At 37.9% G+C, this 19305-nt stretch overlaps 1 protein-coding gene across 1 annotated transcript in view; it reads right to left on the minus strand.

The window, feature by feature from the left end:
* Nucleotides 1-769: 769 nt before the first annotated feature.
* LOC111550234 (tetraspanin-12) overlaps nt 770-19305 on the minus strand; it is a 70521-nt gene continuing 51985 nt past the window's right edge. The window contains exon 8 of the mRNA XM_023223542.3: nt 770-2340. Within this exon, the coding sequence (XP_023079310.1) occupies nt 2035-2340 (306 nt within the window). The 3' untranslated portion in view covers nt 770-2034. The remainder of the gene's footprint in view (nt 2341-19305) is intronic.

The raw sequence follows: 19305 nt of genomic DNA on the forward strand, positions 1-19305 counted from the left end.
ATACAAAATGATTGTCTAAATTTATGTTGACCATTCTAGAGTGTAGTAAATCAGGTAATACATCAAAATATCCGAGGTCTAAACATGTAGAAAGCAACTTTTGTAATTTGAGGACTTTCCATTTTACTGAGCCCGACATATTATATGCTTGCTCTTGCTGTGACTGTAAGGCATATTAAAAAAAGCAGCAGCTAAATTTGACCATTATACAAATAATTCAAACAAAACTCATAGATATCTATCTCAGTTACATGGGTATTTTAGGTGAAATTACAGGGATTTGGGGCATTGAGGAAGCTATTAGAAGGGATGCTTTTGGCTCTGATTGAACAAGTACTGTACTCAGTTTCCATTAAAATCTATGGAAGATTTTAAATATGGCAGTCAATTTCAAGTATTGTATTCCTTGACTCATTTGAAGAGAATTTGAAGTTAACTAAGAGACTCATATTCTCTTAAAAATTAGTAATAGTTATAAAACTATGATTATGCAAACATTGAAAAGATAAATTACCACAAATGGGCATATTTTTATATTATCTCAAACAAGTATATTACTTAACATTTAGCTAAAAAGCAAAAACGAAAAATAAGTGGGCTTTTTGACTCTTCTCAGTGAAAATACATACTCTTATAGGTCTGCTCTATAGTTTGGAAATCAATATTAATACTTTATGCAATCATTCTTTCTCATGTTTTTTCCCCTTGATAATCTTCTCAAGTGGCTTAAGTGCTTGTAATGTATTAAAAAATAGGCACAGACAAGTCATTACTCTCTAGAAAATATTTATTGACACATTTTATTTTTCTTTCCATATTCTGAGAAATAAACAAAATACACAAAATACAGTAAAATGCACTTTTCCCATTTCAAATAAATATACTATACTCTTGTAAAAAATTTAATAATCTGTGTAATTTGCCACAGTATATTAATCAGTGAAACAAAACAAAGAATCTCTAAATTGTCATGTGTTTTAATCATTCTTACAAGCATTTTTCTGGAGAAAAAGAACATTATTTTCTGTAGAATTATATTGACTTAGAGATTATTGCTTCTTGTTTGGAGAAGGCAAAGATAAGTTTTTTAAAAAGTGTTTAGTGTCAAAAAGAGTCTTCATTTGGGAGAAAAACAGCATACAAGTCCTTTCTGAATCAACTAAATTATGTGCAAATTTTCTTCTTAATACTTCCTAAAGACCAGACTACATTCTGCATAATGATTCCTATGTATCACACTGGTAATTTTCAAAATTAGTGGTTAAGTATTTAAATTAACAGTTATATGTGTAATATAAGCCCAGGACAGAATATTAAAGCTCTATTAACAGGAAAGGCTAAAAATAATGATGCTATACAGGACAAATTTTCCTTTTCATAATGGTTATTCTTAACATTATCAGAACTGAAATCTACTGAATTATACAGATTTAACACAGACTTATATACAAATAGATCCCTGATCAGTTTAAGACAATGTGTTAGCTTGCTCTTTTAAGTGGTAAGAATATTTTAGTAACCAGCAAAAATCACATTTAGGTAGTCACCAATATTGAAAGTTTTCTGATGTATAATTTATTTAGCATCAAAAGAATAGATCGCTGAATAATAAAAGTTATTAGTATCTTCTAACTTCCTATGTTAGCATTTAATTAGTACTTTCTATACTAGTTGGTAGAAGTAAATCAACCTTTACTGTAGCTCCAGTTCCACCATATGTGACTCGTTTGCATGGATGCAGAAATGCTAATCAAACCATGCTGCCTCAAAACATAACTGTGTTCAGTCATACACAGGCTACACAGTGGGTATGACATTTGTCTTCCGCATTTTAAGGGCATCAATTATTGTCCAGGTGGTGACTTATGACATGAAACTTTTCCCTCCTCATTTTAAAGCATAGAATAGTATATGCTTAGGTGTTATTTTATGACAACATTTTTATTCTACCTGTTTCTGAAACACATAGTATGTACTCAAAAATTCACAAGTCCAATAAAACAAGTTTGTGGTTTTCTTCTGTGACATTTCTTTTTATAACTCCTCCATCTCAAAGTGTGTATTAAAGCTGTTTGCCATGGATGTGTGTTCAAAGATTCTTGACAGGCTTGGTTTCAACAGTTCTACTGAGGGACATGACAGGTGCTGAGAGTTCTCATTCTTCAAGGACATCATTTGGTCTGTCACAGGCTCCCTTCTATCATAATACAGAGCCCAGAGCAGAGTAATGGTGAGAATCATGGCCAGAATTTGTGTCACTCCAATGGAGATTCCCAGAAATCTCAGCACCTGCAGTTGTTTGGTTCCTCTCAAAAAGGAATACATTTTCTTCCCACAACCCTGTAAAAGAAATACACGGTCAACATTATTTTACATATGTTACAGAAGGCCAAAAATAGTTAATGAAAGCAAACAATCTGTATCAGTTAATGAAATCAGACTATTTGGATCATAAAGTTTAAGACAGTGGTTCTCAACAGGGAAAGCTGATGAGAAGGAGGTTCAGAAAGGGATGTGTGTAGCTTTTGAAAAGCCTGTCCAGCTGATTCCAATGAGCCAACCCCTTCTTTTGTCTTTCTCAAAACCTGAAGTTGAGACCCACTGGTATAAAACTCAACATCTAAAGCAGGGGTTGATTTACTTGTTTTCTTTTTTCAGATGGCCAGATAGTAAATATTTTGGGCTTTGTGAGCCATATGGTCTCCATGGCAACTACTCATCCCTGCCACTGTCACAAGAAAGCAGCCATAGACGGTAAGTGAATGAATGAATGTAGCTGGGTTCCAGTGAAACTTCAAACACACCAAAAGGCATTAGGCCAGATCTGGCACACAATGTTTATGATTTAATAATACTTAACACTGATTTGGTAAAGTTGCTTCTCTGGCCACCTTAACCTATTTGATACAAACACAAGAAATTTGCACAAACACAGACATACACATACATTCTGTGGGAAACTAACATAGACATCACAAAGACAACTCACCAAAATTTAAGTATTTTTCAAAGAGTTCCACTCAAATATTCTGTGAGAGCTCATTCTTAGGTTTATGTGTCATTTTAATAAGCATTTTTAAATGACACAGTGATACAGCAGATAGAAATTATTTAGGCAGATAGTGAGGGTAAAAGAGTCCTCGGCGGAATTTCTCTTTTAACAAAAAGCAGCTCCAAAATCATTAAAAGAACTGCCTGAAAAATCGAGCTGTAGACATAGACAAGCAAGCTGGAAGCTTGCACAGGTGAATGCCAGCAGCTGTGCCAACAGAAAAGGGCTACCTGGGGGCCAGGTATGTTCAACATGGAGGCTCCACCTTCCCCTGTCTTTGTGTATAAAGTAAAGAAACAGGTAACATGGCGCCAGCCAAGTAGAGAACCCATCAGAACAATAAAAGATTAGGGTGGAGGTGGCCAGATTTTCACGCACCATGCAAATGGTACACCTGGTCCAACCAATCTTTCGTGCCCTGGGTACATCAGACTCTGCCTCCTCAAGATTATCTATAAAACCCGCTGCATTTTGCTGTGGACCAGAAAACCCACTCAGGAACCCTCTCTGCAGGAGACAGCTCTTCTCTTTTTGCGTCTATTAAACCTCCACTCTTAACTTCACTCCCTGTGTGTTCACATCCTTGATTTCCTTGGCCTGAGACAACTAACCTTGGGTATTACCCAGGATGGACAGTGTCACTTCAACAGTATAGTATAATGGTTAAGATCATGAACTGCTACGTGATTTGGGGCAAGTTATTTCATCTCTCTGTGCTTCAGTTTTCTTGTCTAAAAACATAGATGATAATAGTGCTTACCTGTCTGCGATGTTGGGAGGATTAAATGCACAGACACATTTTAACACTTAGAATAGTGCCTCATAAATGTTAAGAACCCAATAGGTACAATCTCTTGTCTCATATGTCAGTTCACAGATTATAAAGTAGAAAGATCAAATTAAAAATAGATGGAGAATCTATGATTAGCAGATATTAATGGAAAAATATGAGGTACAACACTTCATAAAAGAGTATGAAAATACCAGAAACACAGCATTATGTCACCAGTGAGCACTTCTGCTCAGCTCTACCCTACAAGAGCAAGGTGGCTGCCACTGTTTTACAGGACAAAGAGATAACTGTCCAAAATGATTACTTGCTACTGAGACATTAGATCATTAGCTTCCTGATGAAGCAGAGAAATGTTTTACATAGTTTGGGAAGAGTCACCTCAAAATTTGTTAAGTTAAAAAGATTTGGCTTCAGACATCTGGAAAATTAATTTGCATAGCAACTTCATTTAACATCATTACCAAATAATGTGGCACTATTTTCTCACATCTATCTTTGAAGAAATTGATATAAAACAGCCTTGGATCATGTTTAGCTGATTCCTTACCTATGTTCTCAGTACTTAGTACAAAAATGGACTTTTAGTGAATAAATAATTAGCATGAATATATTAATATTTTAGTAATAATAACAGATTTCAGAATTAGAGGTAAATTGGCTGGGCGTGGTGGCTCACACCTGTAATCCTAGCACTTTGGGAGGCCAAAGCGGGCAGATCACTTGAGGTCTAGAGTTTGAGACTAGTCTTGCTATCATGGTGAAACCCTGTCTCTACTAAAAATACAAAAATTAGCTGGGCATGGTGGTACATGCCTGTAATCTGAGCTACTCTGGAGGCTGAGACATGAGAATTGCTTGAACCCGGGAGGCAGAGGTTGCAGTGAGCTGAGATCGCCCCACTGGACTCCAGCCTGGGCAACACAGCGAGACCCTGTCTCAAACAACAACAACAACAACAACAAAAGAATTAGAGGTAAACCAAAGATACAAAATTCCAGTTAGGAGGAGTAAGTTCAAGAGGTCTACAATACAACGTGGTGACTATAATTAATAACAATGTATTAGTTATTCAAAAAAGTAACCCATTCAATAAATATATATGCTGATGATTCAATTCTGTGAAATGCTATCAGTAAATTACTTGATTTTTACCCTTTCAATAGTGTCTGGGGCTTAAATTGTATCTCTATTGTCTTAAGATCTCCTACCCCTTTACACTAATTCATTTTAAGCTAAGAAACTGTGCCAGAAATGTAATGTTTCCTTTTCAAATCTGGGAATAAAACAAGGCAGAAATTGATAATTAAGTAAAGTTTATTATGTTTCATATCTTGGCACTGTTTAAAGTCTATTTCAGTGTATCTTAAACAATCACATTTATTTTTAAAATGGTACAGTAAATTCTATCACCTAGGATGGTTGGGGAATGAGACCTATTAATATGGAACACTCTAGAATGGGAGGGGTCCTTGGAAGTAATGAATTCAACTTTTTATCTTTTAAAAACATGGCAAAAAAGCACTTGTAGAGTGACATAGCAAAACTGGCATGGAAAGGACCTCCAAAGAATCTCTACTCATGTAAGCAATGAAAACACTGGCAAAAAACTGTTAGCCTCAATTTTTCTAGAATTCTGGAAATTAACCAAAGTTTTGCAGCAATCTGAGGAGCGTTTATTCACGAAAAGCCGCCGAATCTCATTAGGAACAGCAAGCGCTATGCAATTTTCATTTGCCCTATTCCCATCCCTGCTCCCCCTTGGTAGCCTGGAAAGCCAAGAGCCTGCAATCCTGGTGAGAACTGGCAACCTAGCCGCCACCAGAGGGCGCAGAATGGGGTTGCAGCTCCTTCAAGGCCCCATTCCCAGAGGATTGTTATTGTATGGCTGATCTGGCGGTTCCCCAGAAGACCCCACTCAGAAGGATGTCTTTATTTGACCTGAACTTGAAGCCCGACTAGGGAAAGCCTCCGGTCCCTCCCCCTCAGGAGGTTTCCAACGACAGTTAGAGGTAACTATTGATCTCTGAGGCTGCCTGAGGCAGTTGGTAACAGTTGTGCACAAGGGGGCTTGACAAAGCTCTGACATATTCGTGGGGATCTCGAAAATTACACACACGAATAGGGCTATGCTTAGATTCAGGGGCTGTGCATAGGCCCAGGAAAGATCTGCAAAGATCCTAAGATCTCTCCTCTGGCTGACGATGAAGCTCTGTGCACCCTTGGTAAAGGCCAGGAGACTCGCTGGTTCTAGACATCTAAGGCATCTAAGGAAATCTCTGTCCGTTCATTAACTGACCACTAAGCTAATTGAGCAGAAACTTCAATGACCACATGTGACAAAGAACACAGCCTTTAGAGAATTAGTTTAGAAAATGCTATCGAACCAAGAAATAAACAACAGCAAACGTTGGAGAGGTGGAAAAATCTGATTTTCCAAGTTGTCACATTATATTATTTAAAACGTCCTGTTCTCTTAAAAAAAAAAAAAAAAAAAAAAAAAACAGTTATAAGACATGCAAAGAAACAAGAAAGTATGACTCACAGGGGAATAAAAAAAAAAATGAATGAAATTGTAGTTCTAATGAGAGGGACTCCCCGCCTCACTAGACAGTCTTGTCCACACTGGAACAACACTAATTTTTAACAAGCACTCCCTTGTTGGAACCTGACTTCTTTGTAAGGAAGGATGCAATGGTTCTAACTCTGCTCTTAACCCTTCCCTTTTCCATAAGGTAGAGAGTCACAGCTGAAGAATTAATTATCTCTTTCCCTTTAACTATTCTCCTCTCCAGGCTAAACAGTTCTAGTCTTCAAGTTTTCCAAAATATGTACACTTCATCATTCTGTCGATCCTTTTCTAGACTGTGTTGATTCTGTCAATGTTTCTTTGAAAATGACATTGATTTGTAACTTTAAAAATATACAAAATGCAATGAAATATTAAGACAATCAAGGTTATTGAAAATGACTTTGGATTCCAATGACAAAAAAAGCTTTTTCGGTTGCCCAGAAATGTAGAGCATGTCTACATTTATAGTCTACAATTATACAATTGCGTAATTGTATTGACATGTCACATAGTTGGGACTTGGTGTCCTTCCAGATCACTGGTCCCTGAAGATTATCTTCACACTCAGGTAGGCAAGTATGCTTTATTCCAAGCAAAGGTCCTAGTTAGACTCCTCCATTTTTATGGCAAAATATCAGGTGATCATTTCCTCATTTGGTTTAAAAAGCATACAGATGACTCCTCAAACAAGGCAGAATTTCAGTCCTTAAACTTGTCATCAGAATTCATTAAACTATATTTTATGCTTCTCTATCAAGAGTCTCCCCAAAAGAGGTGTCAACTACAGATTATCTAAAAGAAATGAAATCAGTTGACATTATAGTACTTTATGTCCGTCCGTCAAACCAGGTCACCAAAATGTGCCAACTTGCAATATATTAACTTATGCTTTTGCACATTATTTTCTACCAAGGTATATTTTAAGGATATGCATTGGAAAACACCATAAGAAACTGTTCTATAAAATCTGTGAAAAATGATATTGAAGATATTTTTTCTCGATAAAGTAGTAGATATAAAATCCCACTGGATAAAATATTTAGAATTTTGCTCCCTTTGAGGTTAGAATGTTTGTTCTCCTAACATTAGAATTATGGTGATGATCGTATCTCCTTTTCACCCGGGCTGTCAGAAAGCTGAGAGGCAAACAGGACACTCAACTATAGCAACTGTGTCTGTCTTCATGTTAAGCACATGTACTTACTCTTTCCTTTAACCTTGACTTTCCAATTCTGTTTCTATTTTATTATTAATTTACTGTATTTTTGTTGTATACTGCCCTATATCCTTTAATAAATTCAATTTTAAAAGATACAGAGTATAATTCTATAAGTAAAAGCACAAATTTCTCTATGGTCATGCAATTAAATATTTCCTTGCTGACTCATTAGGCATGTAGAAACTTGCAGCAGACAGGCATTGATAAAATTAGTACATTGGTCCCCATCCATCTCATGTTGAAATGTAATCCACAGTGTTGGAAGCAGGGCCTGGTGGGAGGTGTTTAGATCACGGGGGTAGGTCCCTCATGAATGGCCATCCTCTTGGTGATAACGGAGTTCTCACAAGATCTGTTTCTTTAAAAGTGTGTGTTTATTGTAGCACTATTCACAATAGCAAAGACTTGGAACCAACCCAAATGTCCATCAGTGACAGACTGGATAAAGAAAATGTGGCACATATACACCATGGAATACTATGCAGCCATAAAAAAGGATGAGTTCATGTCCTTTGTAGGGACATGGATGCAGCTGGAAACCATCGTTCTCAGCAAACTATCACAAGAACAGAAAACCAAACACCGCATGTTCTCACTCATAGGTGGGAATTGAACAATGAGATCACGTGGACACAGGAAGGGGAACATCATACACCGGGGCTTGTTGTGAGGTGGGGGAGGGAGGAGGGATAGCATTAGGAGATATACCTAATGTAAATGACGAGCTAATGGGTACAGCACACCAACATGGTACATGTATACATATGTAACAAACCTGCACGTTGTGCACATGTAACCTAGAACATAAAGTATCAAAAAAAAAAAAATGCATAGCACCGCCCCCCATCTCTGTCTCCTTTTCCTGCTTTGGCCATGTGATGTGCCTGCTGCCGCTTTGCTTTCTACCATGCTCAAAGCTCCTTGAGGCCTTCCCAGGGGCAGAAGCCATTATCATTTACCCTTCCTGTACAGCCTGCAGAACCATAAGCCAATTAAACCTCTTTTCTTATAAATTACCCAGTCTCAGGTATTTATTTGTAGCAGTGCAAGAATTGCCTAACACAGGTGTCATGCTGAATATCAGTGAATCATTTTCACAAGTACTTAAAGTTAAGAACCAACTTTGCAAAGAATAGTTCTCTTCTTGAGAGGACAGTCAGTATGTTTCTAGATTTGTCTGTATAAGATGATTGACCTCCTCAGTCACTCTGTAAATTCTTCATTGAAATAGCTCCAGGGTTTTCTTTCTGTTCTGAATCATTCTTATTGAAGTAATTCAACCTGAACATAACCCTGAGCATATTTTGAGCCAGTCAAATAATTATGCATAAGGTTTACATTTTTCAGTGTGAGCTTGTCTTGAAAAGTAAGACATTAAGTCTAGATAAAAAACATAGATGTGTTCATATGTATTGATTATACTATTTATAGATATTTAGCTGCATAAACAAACATTTCTGTAGAGTAAAAAGAGAACACAAATGATAAAATTCAAAACTGCATTTCATTTCACAAAGAGTATTTTATTCAGAATAGGAAAGAACCGAAGTTTACTTACTTGCTTTTCTCAAAATAAAATACTCTGAATTAATTTTACTTGAAAATGTTTTCTTCCTAAAAAAAGCTAGGTTAGCCCTATGTTAATAACTTCAGATAATTCAAAGGTATGAATAAGACATGTTGGCCAACCTACTTTACTTGCTACAATATTAAAATTCTTGTCAACCATTAGCTGTAAATAATAACACTACCTTTATCAGAGAAAAATCACAAATCCCCTACATTTCCTGGAATCCATTTGAAGGCATGTCAGGATGCCTCATTTCACTTGAGGAAATTATACACTTGAAATTATTCTCTGATCTATCTCCAAAATGAGTTTCTAAAATTGGAAGAACACCCATGGCTTTTCAGTACTCAATATTCACAGGCCACATCAAAAAGTCAGGCAGCCTTTTAATGTGCTTACCAAGATAAAGTATAAATAAAAACTAGGTGCCAATACATGCCAATATTAATGTTTTTGTAAATAAACATCACTCTCAAGTTTGAAATAACTATATTGATTATCAGATGCAAATATACAATCTTCAATCCTCTTTCTTCTAGAATTGAAGTCAATAATAGCAGTTAATGAGCTCACAGATTTAAATAGGTTAGAGCAAAAGTTCTCCACTGATAATCTTAAGCTCTGCAGGGAAATAATGCTTCCTTTAAAAAAAGAGCAAGCAATAAAATTCACTACAAGACTTTCTGTTCTTTAGCTGTCTCTTAGGAGAACAGAAAGATAACTAAATCTGTGCATAGAAAATGCAGTAGAAAAAAGTCATCTTATTATTTCTTAATATATGAAAGATCTTCATATCTCATTTAACCCTCACAATACCCTATTACATAGGTAGAATAAAGAAATGTAAAAGACTGCATTTACCGATCATTTTTCATTTTAATCAAAAAAATGTAGTTACAAAGAGGCTAGAGTCAGAAAACCTGGAAGGCTCCATGCTCACTAGTTAGGTCAGTTCCAGCAGGCTGACGGAGCAGAGTTTATTCACAGACCCCTCCTGCACACATTTTCTCTCATGGGGGCCCATTTTGGTACCTTAAATTTGCATCTATAAGAAGTTGGAGGGTGTTAAAACAAGCAAAGTGAGAAACTGGACCAAGTCCCAAAAACTTCGACCTGAAAATCTACCTTCAGCCAGCACAAACACACATAACCAGAAAATACACACTTCCCTGTCATTTCAAGCAAAACTAAGGGCAATTTAGCTAGTTAAAAATCTAATCATAGATCAATACATTTTCTACTTACTTCAATAAATACCTTAATAAATTATTGTTATTATTGTCATAAGCTACCACTGTGGTAAGTGGTATACTAACAGTTTTTCATGTCATACCTCAATTTATCTTTGTATATTACAATGATGTGGGTACTATTAATATCTTAGTAGAGATAAGGGAACTGGGATATAGAAGAAAAAAATCTCTACACTCAGTATCTCTGAACTTCATTATCTCTGCCCTTAAGTGTTGGCAGGTCACAGAGTTCTGTCCTTGGCTGCATGTATTGCATCATTTCCTGGTGTAGTCTTACTTCCCTCCACACCTTCACTGCCTCATGTACATTGATGACACCTGTGTAAACTTAGTCCCTCCACCTACCTACCCACCCAGTCTGTCCTCCATTTGATCCACAGTAATTAATGTTTATATAAGAATATAGCTTCCGGCCAGGCACAGTGGCTCACGCCTATAACCCCAACACTTTGGGAGGCTGAGGCAGGCAGACCACGAGGTCAGGAGATCAAGACCATCCTGGCTAACATGGTGAAACCCTGACTCTATTAAAAATACAAAAAAATTAGCCTGGCGTGGTGATGGGCGCCTGTAGTCCCAGCTACTCAGGAGGATGAGGCAGGAGAATGGCGTGAACCCAGGAGGCGGAGCTTGCAATAAGCCTAGATCGTGCCACTGCACTAAAGCCTGGGTGAAAAAGCGAGTGAGACTCCATCTAAAAAAAAAAAAAGAAAAAAAAAAAAAAAAAACAAAGAAAAAATGGAACATAGCTTCCTAGCCAGACCACATTTTCCAGCCTCCCTTGGAGCTAAGCAAAGCCATGTGAGTTCCTGCCAACAAAATCTGAACAGTGGTGATGGGTGTAGGCCTTCACGCATTGGGAGTTCTCCTTCTCACTCTCTTTCTCTCCATGACTAGAACTGGAGACCAACTTTGGAAGACAAGGTATTTAAAAGGCAAAGTTGTCTCCTCATTGTGGCCCCTGGATGAACTTGTGCAGCAGAGCTGCCTGGAGGCGTAAATCAGGTCATTGGTCTATGAAAGAGAAATAAACTCCCAGCTTATCCAAGCCATTGTATTTTGAGTTAGCACTTTCCTTAATTAGTACACACAAATTCCGAATCTCTATCTGAGTTCTGTCTCCGAAGCCCATATTGCCTCCTGGGTTTCTGCAAATGCAATATCTGACAAGAACCTTAAATCCAGTATTTCCAAAATGAAATTAATCAACTCTAACCTCTCCCTTCAGTAAATGGCTTCCTCATCTGTGAGAGTCCAAATCAAAGTCAAGAATGCTTGCAAGTTCCCTGTCATTCACTCCCCACAGCCAATTTATAACCTAGTCCTGTTCATTCTACCACTGACATATCTTCCACATTCATTCCTTCCTCTCCATACTAAATGCCACAACCTGAATTCCAGCCTCTACCATCGCATGAGTTATCTGCTACAGTTTCCTACCTCAATTTCTCTGCCTTAAGACCCAGTCTTCAGCTTAAATTCCCCACCTCAACTCATTCTCTACAATGCCAACAGCATGATGTTTAAGCTTAAATCTAAAACTGTTATTTCGTAAGGTAGCTTTTCAGGTCAAAATACTATCATGGCTTTCACATCCATACATTTTAAGGGCAAAAATTGCAAGTCTCTACTAATAGAGTCCAAAAGGAAATATCATTTGATGGAATACAGAATAGAGAACAGGAAACTCACAATTGAATGATGTCGAGAAAGAGAGTGAAAGAGAAGAAGAATGCATTTGTATACCTGAAACAAAACCGGCAGAATGGTTTAAGACCTGATAGGATCAAGCAAAGCCCGAAGATAAAAAGGGATCTTCCCCCCTACCAAGCCCAAACTGATCCCGCAGGGCTTTGAATGATAAAACAAATACCACCGCAAGTCAGAGTCAACCAGATCCCATCAGCAGCTACTTGCAGAGGAGATAATGAAATCAGTAGAGAGACAGGAGGGAGCATCTTTGACTTTATATAAAAGAACCCTGAGAATGGAAATTCTTGAGGTATTCCATCTAAATAATCACTGAGCCTGCAAACTGCAAACTACCTACCGTTGACTGTCTGAGCAGGAGGCTTTACGGATGTTTATCTGAGAACAAAGTTTCATTATTCAAAAATCAGAATCCTATGACTACATTGTCCTAAACCGTCTTTTTATAGTAATGCCTCAAATTTGTGAATATGTTTCCCTTTTTATTTGGCAACTATTCACAGACTTCAGTATAAAATACCCACGTATTATCAGGAGGTACAGGGCTCTTCAGAATCCAACCCCTGCCCTCTGTATCCCTGTAAACGTGGCCCTTCTCACACGCCGTGCTCCAGCCATGCTCTCTTGCTTCCAGCTCTAACTTTGCCCCATTGTTTCTTGGCTGGGCATGCCCTTTTTGGCCCTGTGCCACCCTAATATTTTCTGCATGTGGCTTATAGCTACTTATTCGTTAAGATTAGAAGCCCAAAGAGTTACTACCACTGCTATGTGTTCCCACATTGTGTATCTCAATCATAAAGACAATGGCAATTAAGGATTGCCTGCTGTGTGTCAGTCTCCCTTTTTTTGTGCCCAACTTAAAGATTTTCTAATTCCTACCTTTTCTTTTAGTCACTGATGTGGGGAATCTGTTCTAGGCAGACTTGACCAACTTCCACGTTGGTGTAACTAGCCAGTACCTAGCTGGAGGTCTAAGCTATGATCTCTCACTCCCTGTGTCGGCCTTCTCTTTTAATACTTGCCCCTAATTTTTTGTTTCAAGTGTGGCAATTTACTTGGTCTGAAGTAGAATCCTACTAATAACCAGAGAGCTGGGTTGTCTGGGAAAAAACAATTGACCTTATATCTAGGTGGAGCTTGCCAGAAGGCCAAGTCCACCCCTCAGTCATGGCCTTTTATTCCCACACCACTCTGTCAGGTCTCCAGTTATGGCTCAGGAGTGATGAGGAAACATTTATCATAATATAATGTTGTACATGAAAATTATAAAGCAAAAGTTATTTCTATTAGTCAAAACAAAGACATACACTATTAGTTCATCTTTCTAATTGGCGAAAGATGTTAGCAGGAAAGGAGTGTTAACAAAAAGTGTTGAGAACTAAAACATCGCCCAGAAAAAAAGGTTGGTTATAAAACAAATATCATTTGCCAAGGTCAGCAGAGTATAGAGGAGACAGGTGAGGGCAGTATTTCTAATCAGGATGAGGGCTCAGAGTGTGAATTCATGACCTTCAACTCAAACATTGTACAACACTCATACTGAGAGAATAAAACCCTCAAACAGCCCATCCCACATGGTTCACCACTGATAAAGTTTCTCTCCATGACCAAACTCTATTCAGGCTCCACTGAGTTCTTTTTCAACCGAACTTGACGTTTGGACTTTGGTGTTTGTCTCTGCATTGTTCAATTTTAGCAAGAATCTTGGTAAGTTGGTTTACTGAGATTCCCCATTCTTCATACTTTATCATCCTTGATATCTAACTGGCTTCTTCTTTCTCCACCCATCGTCCAAGAGATGTCTGATCACCCTGGCCTGCCTTCAGTACAAGTCTTGTTAGGTAAGGTTTGCCAGAATCCCATCCCTCACCACTATGTTTCCTCTTAATGATTTTCCATCCTCTGACCTCCAACCTGTTCCTTGACTATAAATTCCCACTTTCCCATGTTGTATTCTGAATTGAGCCTAATCTGTCTCCCCTACTGCAAGACCACACTGCAGTGGCCTTATTCCTATCCCGATAATCCCCGCTGAAATAAAGTTTTCCTTATCATCTTTTTTTTTTTTTTTTTTTTTTTTGAGACAAAGTCTCACTCTGTCGCCCAGGTTGGAGTGCAGCGGCACAATCTAGGCTCACTGCAAGCTTCCCCGCCTAGGTTCACATCCCAGGTTTAAGGAGATTCTCCTTCACCTCCCAGGTTTAAGCAATTCTTCTGCCTCAGCCTCCCAAGTAGCTGGGACTACAGGCATGCACCACAGAATCCAGCTAATTTCTGTATTTTTAGTAGAGTTAGGATTTCATCATGTTGGGCTGGACTAGAACTCCTGACCACAAGTGATCCACCTGCCTCAGCCTCCCAAAGTGCTGGGAATACAGGCATGAACCACCGTAACCGGCTCCTTATCGTCTTTAACAAGTGTCATTGGCCGGGCGCGGTGGCTCAAGCCTGTAATCCCAGCACTTTGGGAGGCCGAGACGGGCGGATCACGAGGTCAGGAGATCGAGACCATCCTGGCTAACACGGTGAAACCCCGTCTCTACTAATAAAACAGAAAACTAGCCGGGCGAGGTGGCGGGCGCCTGTAGTCCCAGCTACTCCGGAGGCTGAGGCAGGAGAATGGCGTAAACCCGGGAGGCGGAGCTTGCAGTGAGCTGAGATCTGGCCACTGCACTCCAGCTCGGGCGACAGAGCAAGACTCTGTCTCAAAAAAAAAAAAAAAAAAAAAAAAGAAAAAAAAAAAAAACAAGTGTCATTAAAAGATTTTTTTTTTCTTTAGCAACATGAGCTACCCTCACTTTTAACCTGGAGTAGCACCTCTACAAGTCTGTTTACCTTCTGTGGGCACTGGTAACCCATACCCACTTGTCATCATGAGGTCCTTTTTCCTGTAAGCCAAGACTCAGGGAAGAAGGTCACGTCCCTTCACAACCACCTCCCTGTACTTCCCAATTTCCTTTATTCGTCGATGTTTTCTAGCACTGGGAGAGAAATAAACTTATAAAGAGTTATACATGGGTTTGTCAAAGTAGAAATTATTAAGATTATTTAAAACTCAAACCCAACACATGGAACACAGAAAGTCTAAGGGTCTAAAGGAAAAGTGTCCCAAAGGCACACAAGTGTGGAGGACACGTCTGTGTCCAGCCCTTAGATAAATCTGTGGGAATACTACTTTTCTGAAGAAGCCTCCAATATATTTGAACAGAAGAAAGCTTCTAACTACTAAACAAAGAAATGTGTCTCTAGAGGTATATTTTAGTTGACGTTCTGTCCCTCTTTGTTTTACATTTTGAGTCAGTCCATTTGAAGCAGAGCCTGTTGTGAGCCTCTTTACTTCCATTTATTTTCCTTGAGGTAGCACAGAGAAGAGGAAAATGGCATTTCAGCCTTTGTGAGGGGCTATTTATGCTAAGATTCCTATCGGAGACGGTAAGTGCTGCAACTATTCTTTACAACTGTGTTTTTTCATTCTTTTACATATGGAACCCCAAGAAGAGCTGATGAAAGCTATGGCTCTTATTTCCTAGAAAAAAAAAAATGGATATAAAATGTTGAAAACAATTTTTGCAGTATCACTTTTCCCTTGAAGTTCATCCAAGAAGAGCCCCGGTCCCTGGGCAAGAGGTTGAGAGTCCCTGCTCTATAAAGACTTATTTTCCAACTGCTGTCTTTATGTCTTTGATTTATGCTTGTCTTCTCCAGATCAAGTCAAGACACTGCACTTCAGTAACTGATATGATGAAAAACTCAGCACGTGAGAAAAGACAAGAGATACCATAGGCTTGTGCTTTGCCAACTTAAATCTGAGTCTGATATTTTGCCAAGACCAAGTCTTACACCTCGCATTTAGAGTGTGGTTACACAGGTGATTCCAAAGAACATGGGAGTGGGCTGTCAGCAATCACCGGCCCAGACCACTCAAGGGTGGGCCTTTATACTTGCAGTTTCCTCGGCCAAAAACACTGTTCCCCAGCATGGCTGCTTCAACTGGTCTCAGTTCACGTATCACCCACACATAAGAGGGTCTATTCCTAACAATCTATCTTAAGTAACTCCCTCACCAACAAAACTCCAGCACATTACCCTGTTCAGTTTTCAAAGTGCTTACCATCACCTGAAATTATTTTCTATTGCTGTTTGTTTTTCTTGTTAAACGTATGTATCCATAACCAGAATATAAGTTACAAAGGAGAAGAGATTTTTGTCTGCAACACTCTCCACTATATCCCTAGCATTTAGAAGAGCAAATGGAACCCAGTAGGCAATCACAAAATATTCTGAATGAATATTGGTTATCCTATCATAATTTTGAATGAGTGAATGTGATAGTTCCAAACTGAGGGTCAGAGGTATTTTCATTACAGATTTCTAAACGTATACTTTAATACACGTTTGTAGCTTATTATGGATATTTGAAGAGCTGTGTGCCAAACCTAACAAGGCTCCTGAATGTTTCTAAATGTGCAATTGTCGCTATATTTCTGCTGTCATTTTTCACAGGTTTCCAAATGCATCATAAAATATTATTGGGTCAGGGACCATGCAGGCCACCAGATGGTTGAGAATGATTTATTTCCTTGATTTCAGACTACTGAAGAATGATTGCAGGAAGAAAGCCAGTTTTTATCTCTGAGCTTACAGAATATGAAAGATAAGAGAGACCTTGTGGTTCATCTAGTCTGGATTCACTCTTAATTTAAAAAACCATTCTACACTACCAATGACATGGTTATCTGACCTTGACTTCAATATTTTTAGTGATGAGACACTCATTATTTTACAAGATAACCTGTCTCACAATTGGACGGATTTTGATGAGCAAGGTCTTCCTTCTATTGATTCAAAATTTCCTTCCTGTAACTTCTGGCCCTTGGAGCAACAATGTGTAAGTCTAGTTCCTGTTCTGAATTATGAACTTTGAAATATTTGAAGACATCTCAACTATCTCCATTCAGTGTTCTCAACTTCTGAATAAACATCCCAAATACCTCCAGCTGTTCCTCACTTATTTCTCCCTTTAGAACCCTCATCTTCCTACTGAACGATCTCTGGACACACTGTAATTAGGAAACATATGTTCCCCAGGGCAAAGTGGAATTATGTCTTATTTTTAATTACGGATTTAATTGTATTTATGCCATAAAACTACTATATGATCCTCTTTTGTAAGTCAACTATGCATATAACTGCATACTATATCACTACCAATATCAGTATATGTTATTAGTTGTAAAATGCAAAAGCAGGTTACTCTGATATAATAAGCCCCCATCTTAGCTGGAAGTCTGTGTCTAAAGAACATCTCATGGCTGACAATGCCAGCTTACTATTAAAATTCTTTAGATAAAAATATGAGAAATTTTCAAAATAATCTGGGCTATCAACTTGCACATGTACAATAGTATGGCTTGTTTCAATTTCAAAATTCATGGAGCAAGCAATTATAGATATCCTGAAAGTAAAGCATCCCTTTATAAAGTAGTATTATTAGCAAAAACAATCTAAGACAAACTAGTCAAGATGAATTGTAGTTTTACAACAATAAAATTATATTAAATGTTTAATGTGGGACAGTCTTCAGCTAAATAAAGTAAAACTGAAGAGAATTAGTCCATATTCAGACTTTATGGGAAGATCTGGTAAGTTGATCTCATGATCAATAGTAGTTATAATCATATCATCAGTATTAATCACTAAAGCAGATACAAATTATATCATAATGTTGTGGCCCAATAATTGTCCATATTGACTTACTACTGGTAAAAACTAGCAGATGGACAATTCACACTAGGAAATTTAGTAGGTTTCAATTACACATCTATACTTCTAACTGTACTGTAGCCATCTGTTCTTTTAATGTCTAATAGTGAGTTATAGTATATTTGAATATCCACAATATATTTCTATATAATACTACCTCAGAAATATTAGTACTGTTTTCTGTTTTACGGAAGAAGCAGGAGTTTGCTGCATTTATTAGTTGATGATTGCTACTACAAACAGTAGCCAATATTTAGCTTTCATACAAAACAAAAGAACTAGGTTCACTGCCATAATCTACAGACACTACACAACAACTTTCTGTTCAATAAACTATATCTTGTGTATTCGTTTTCATTCAAAGCCAAATGTTTCTACACAACGTATGTATAAAACAGTAACATCCAAACACAATGCTTCTCAGCAGCGTGAGTATGACAAAAAGTATTCTGATCATCTTTTAAAATAAAAAGCCTGAATTATTCAATTGTTTCCATAATTCTTGTGATCGGTTGCATTATGTCCTCCCCAAATTCATATGTTAAAGAGCTTAGTACCTCAGAATGTGATCTTATTGGAACGTAGGATTGTTGCAGATGTAACTAAGATGAGGTCCGACTGGAGGAAAGTGGGCCCCTCGTCCAATATGACTATTGTTCTTATAAAAAGGGAAAATTTGGAGACACACACACAAGGAGAACACCATGTGAAGATGAAACAGATCAGGGTGATGCTTCTAAAAGATGAGGAACCGGGAAAATTGTCAGCACACCACCAGAAGCTAGGAGAGAAGCATCAACCCTGCTGACACCTTAATCTTGAAGTTAGCCTCCAGAATGCTGAGACAATAAATTCACGTGGTCGGAGCCACTCAGTTTGTGGGACTTTGTTATGGCAGCTCTAGGAAATTATAACAGTTTTTAAACTCCTAAAAAATACTTGGCACTCTCCTTTGGGGCATGCCTTCAGAGTCCAAAGCACTTTATTTTGGATATCCTTAAATGGTGACATATTCTTGTCCTCTGAGATATGAGTAACAGCCCAGAGTTACTCATAGCTAGGACATGAATATAATGGATCACTTGTGTAAGTAGTACAGCATTCTTTTAATTAATTACAACATCCAAATTAATTAATTTACAATATAAATTGACTGCCCATCTCAACAACTGCTTTGGCAGACAGTCTAAGAGATGCTTTGAATGGTAGTATTCCTAGAGAAAAAAAGTATAACCTCCTAAGATAACTACCTTGAAATATATCAAAATGAATGTGTTATAAATCCTGATGTAGTTTGTGTTCATTCTTTATAGCCATACTATATATATATACATGCTTCATATTATGAATAGTGTGAGCAGCACCTTGTGATACCA

This window comes from Piliocolobus tephrosceles, unplaced genomic scaffold, assembly GCF_002776525.5.
Source record: "Piliocolobus tephrosceles isolate RC106 unplaced genomic scaffold, ASM277652v3 unscaffolded_42, whole genome shotgun sequence".
Classification (NCBI taxonomy): domain Eukaryota; kingdom Metazoa; phylum Chordata; class Mammalia; order Primates; family Cercopithecidae; genus Piliocolobus; species Piliocolobus tephrosceles.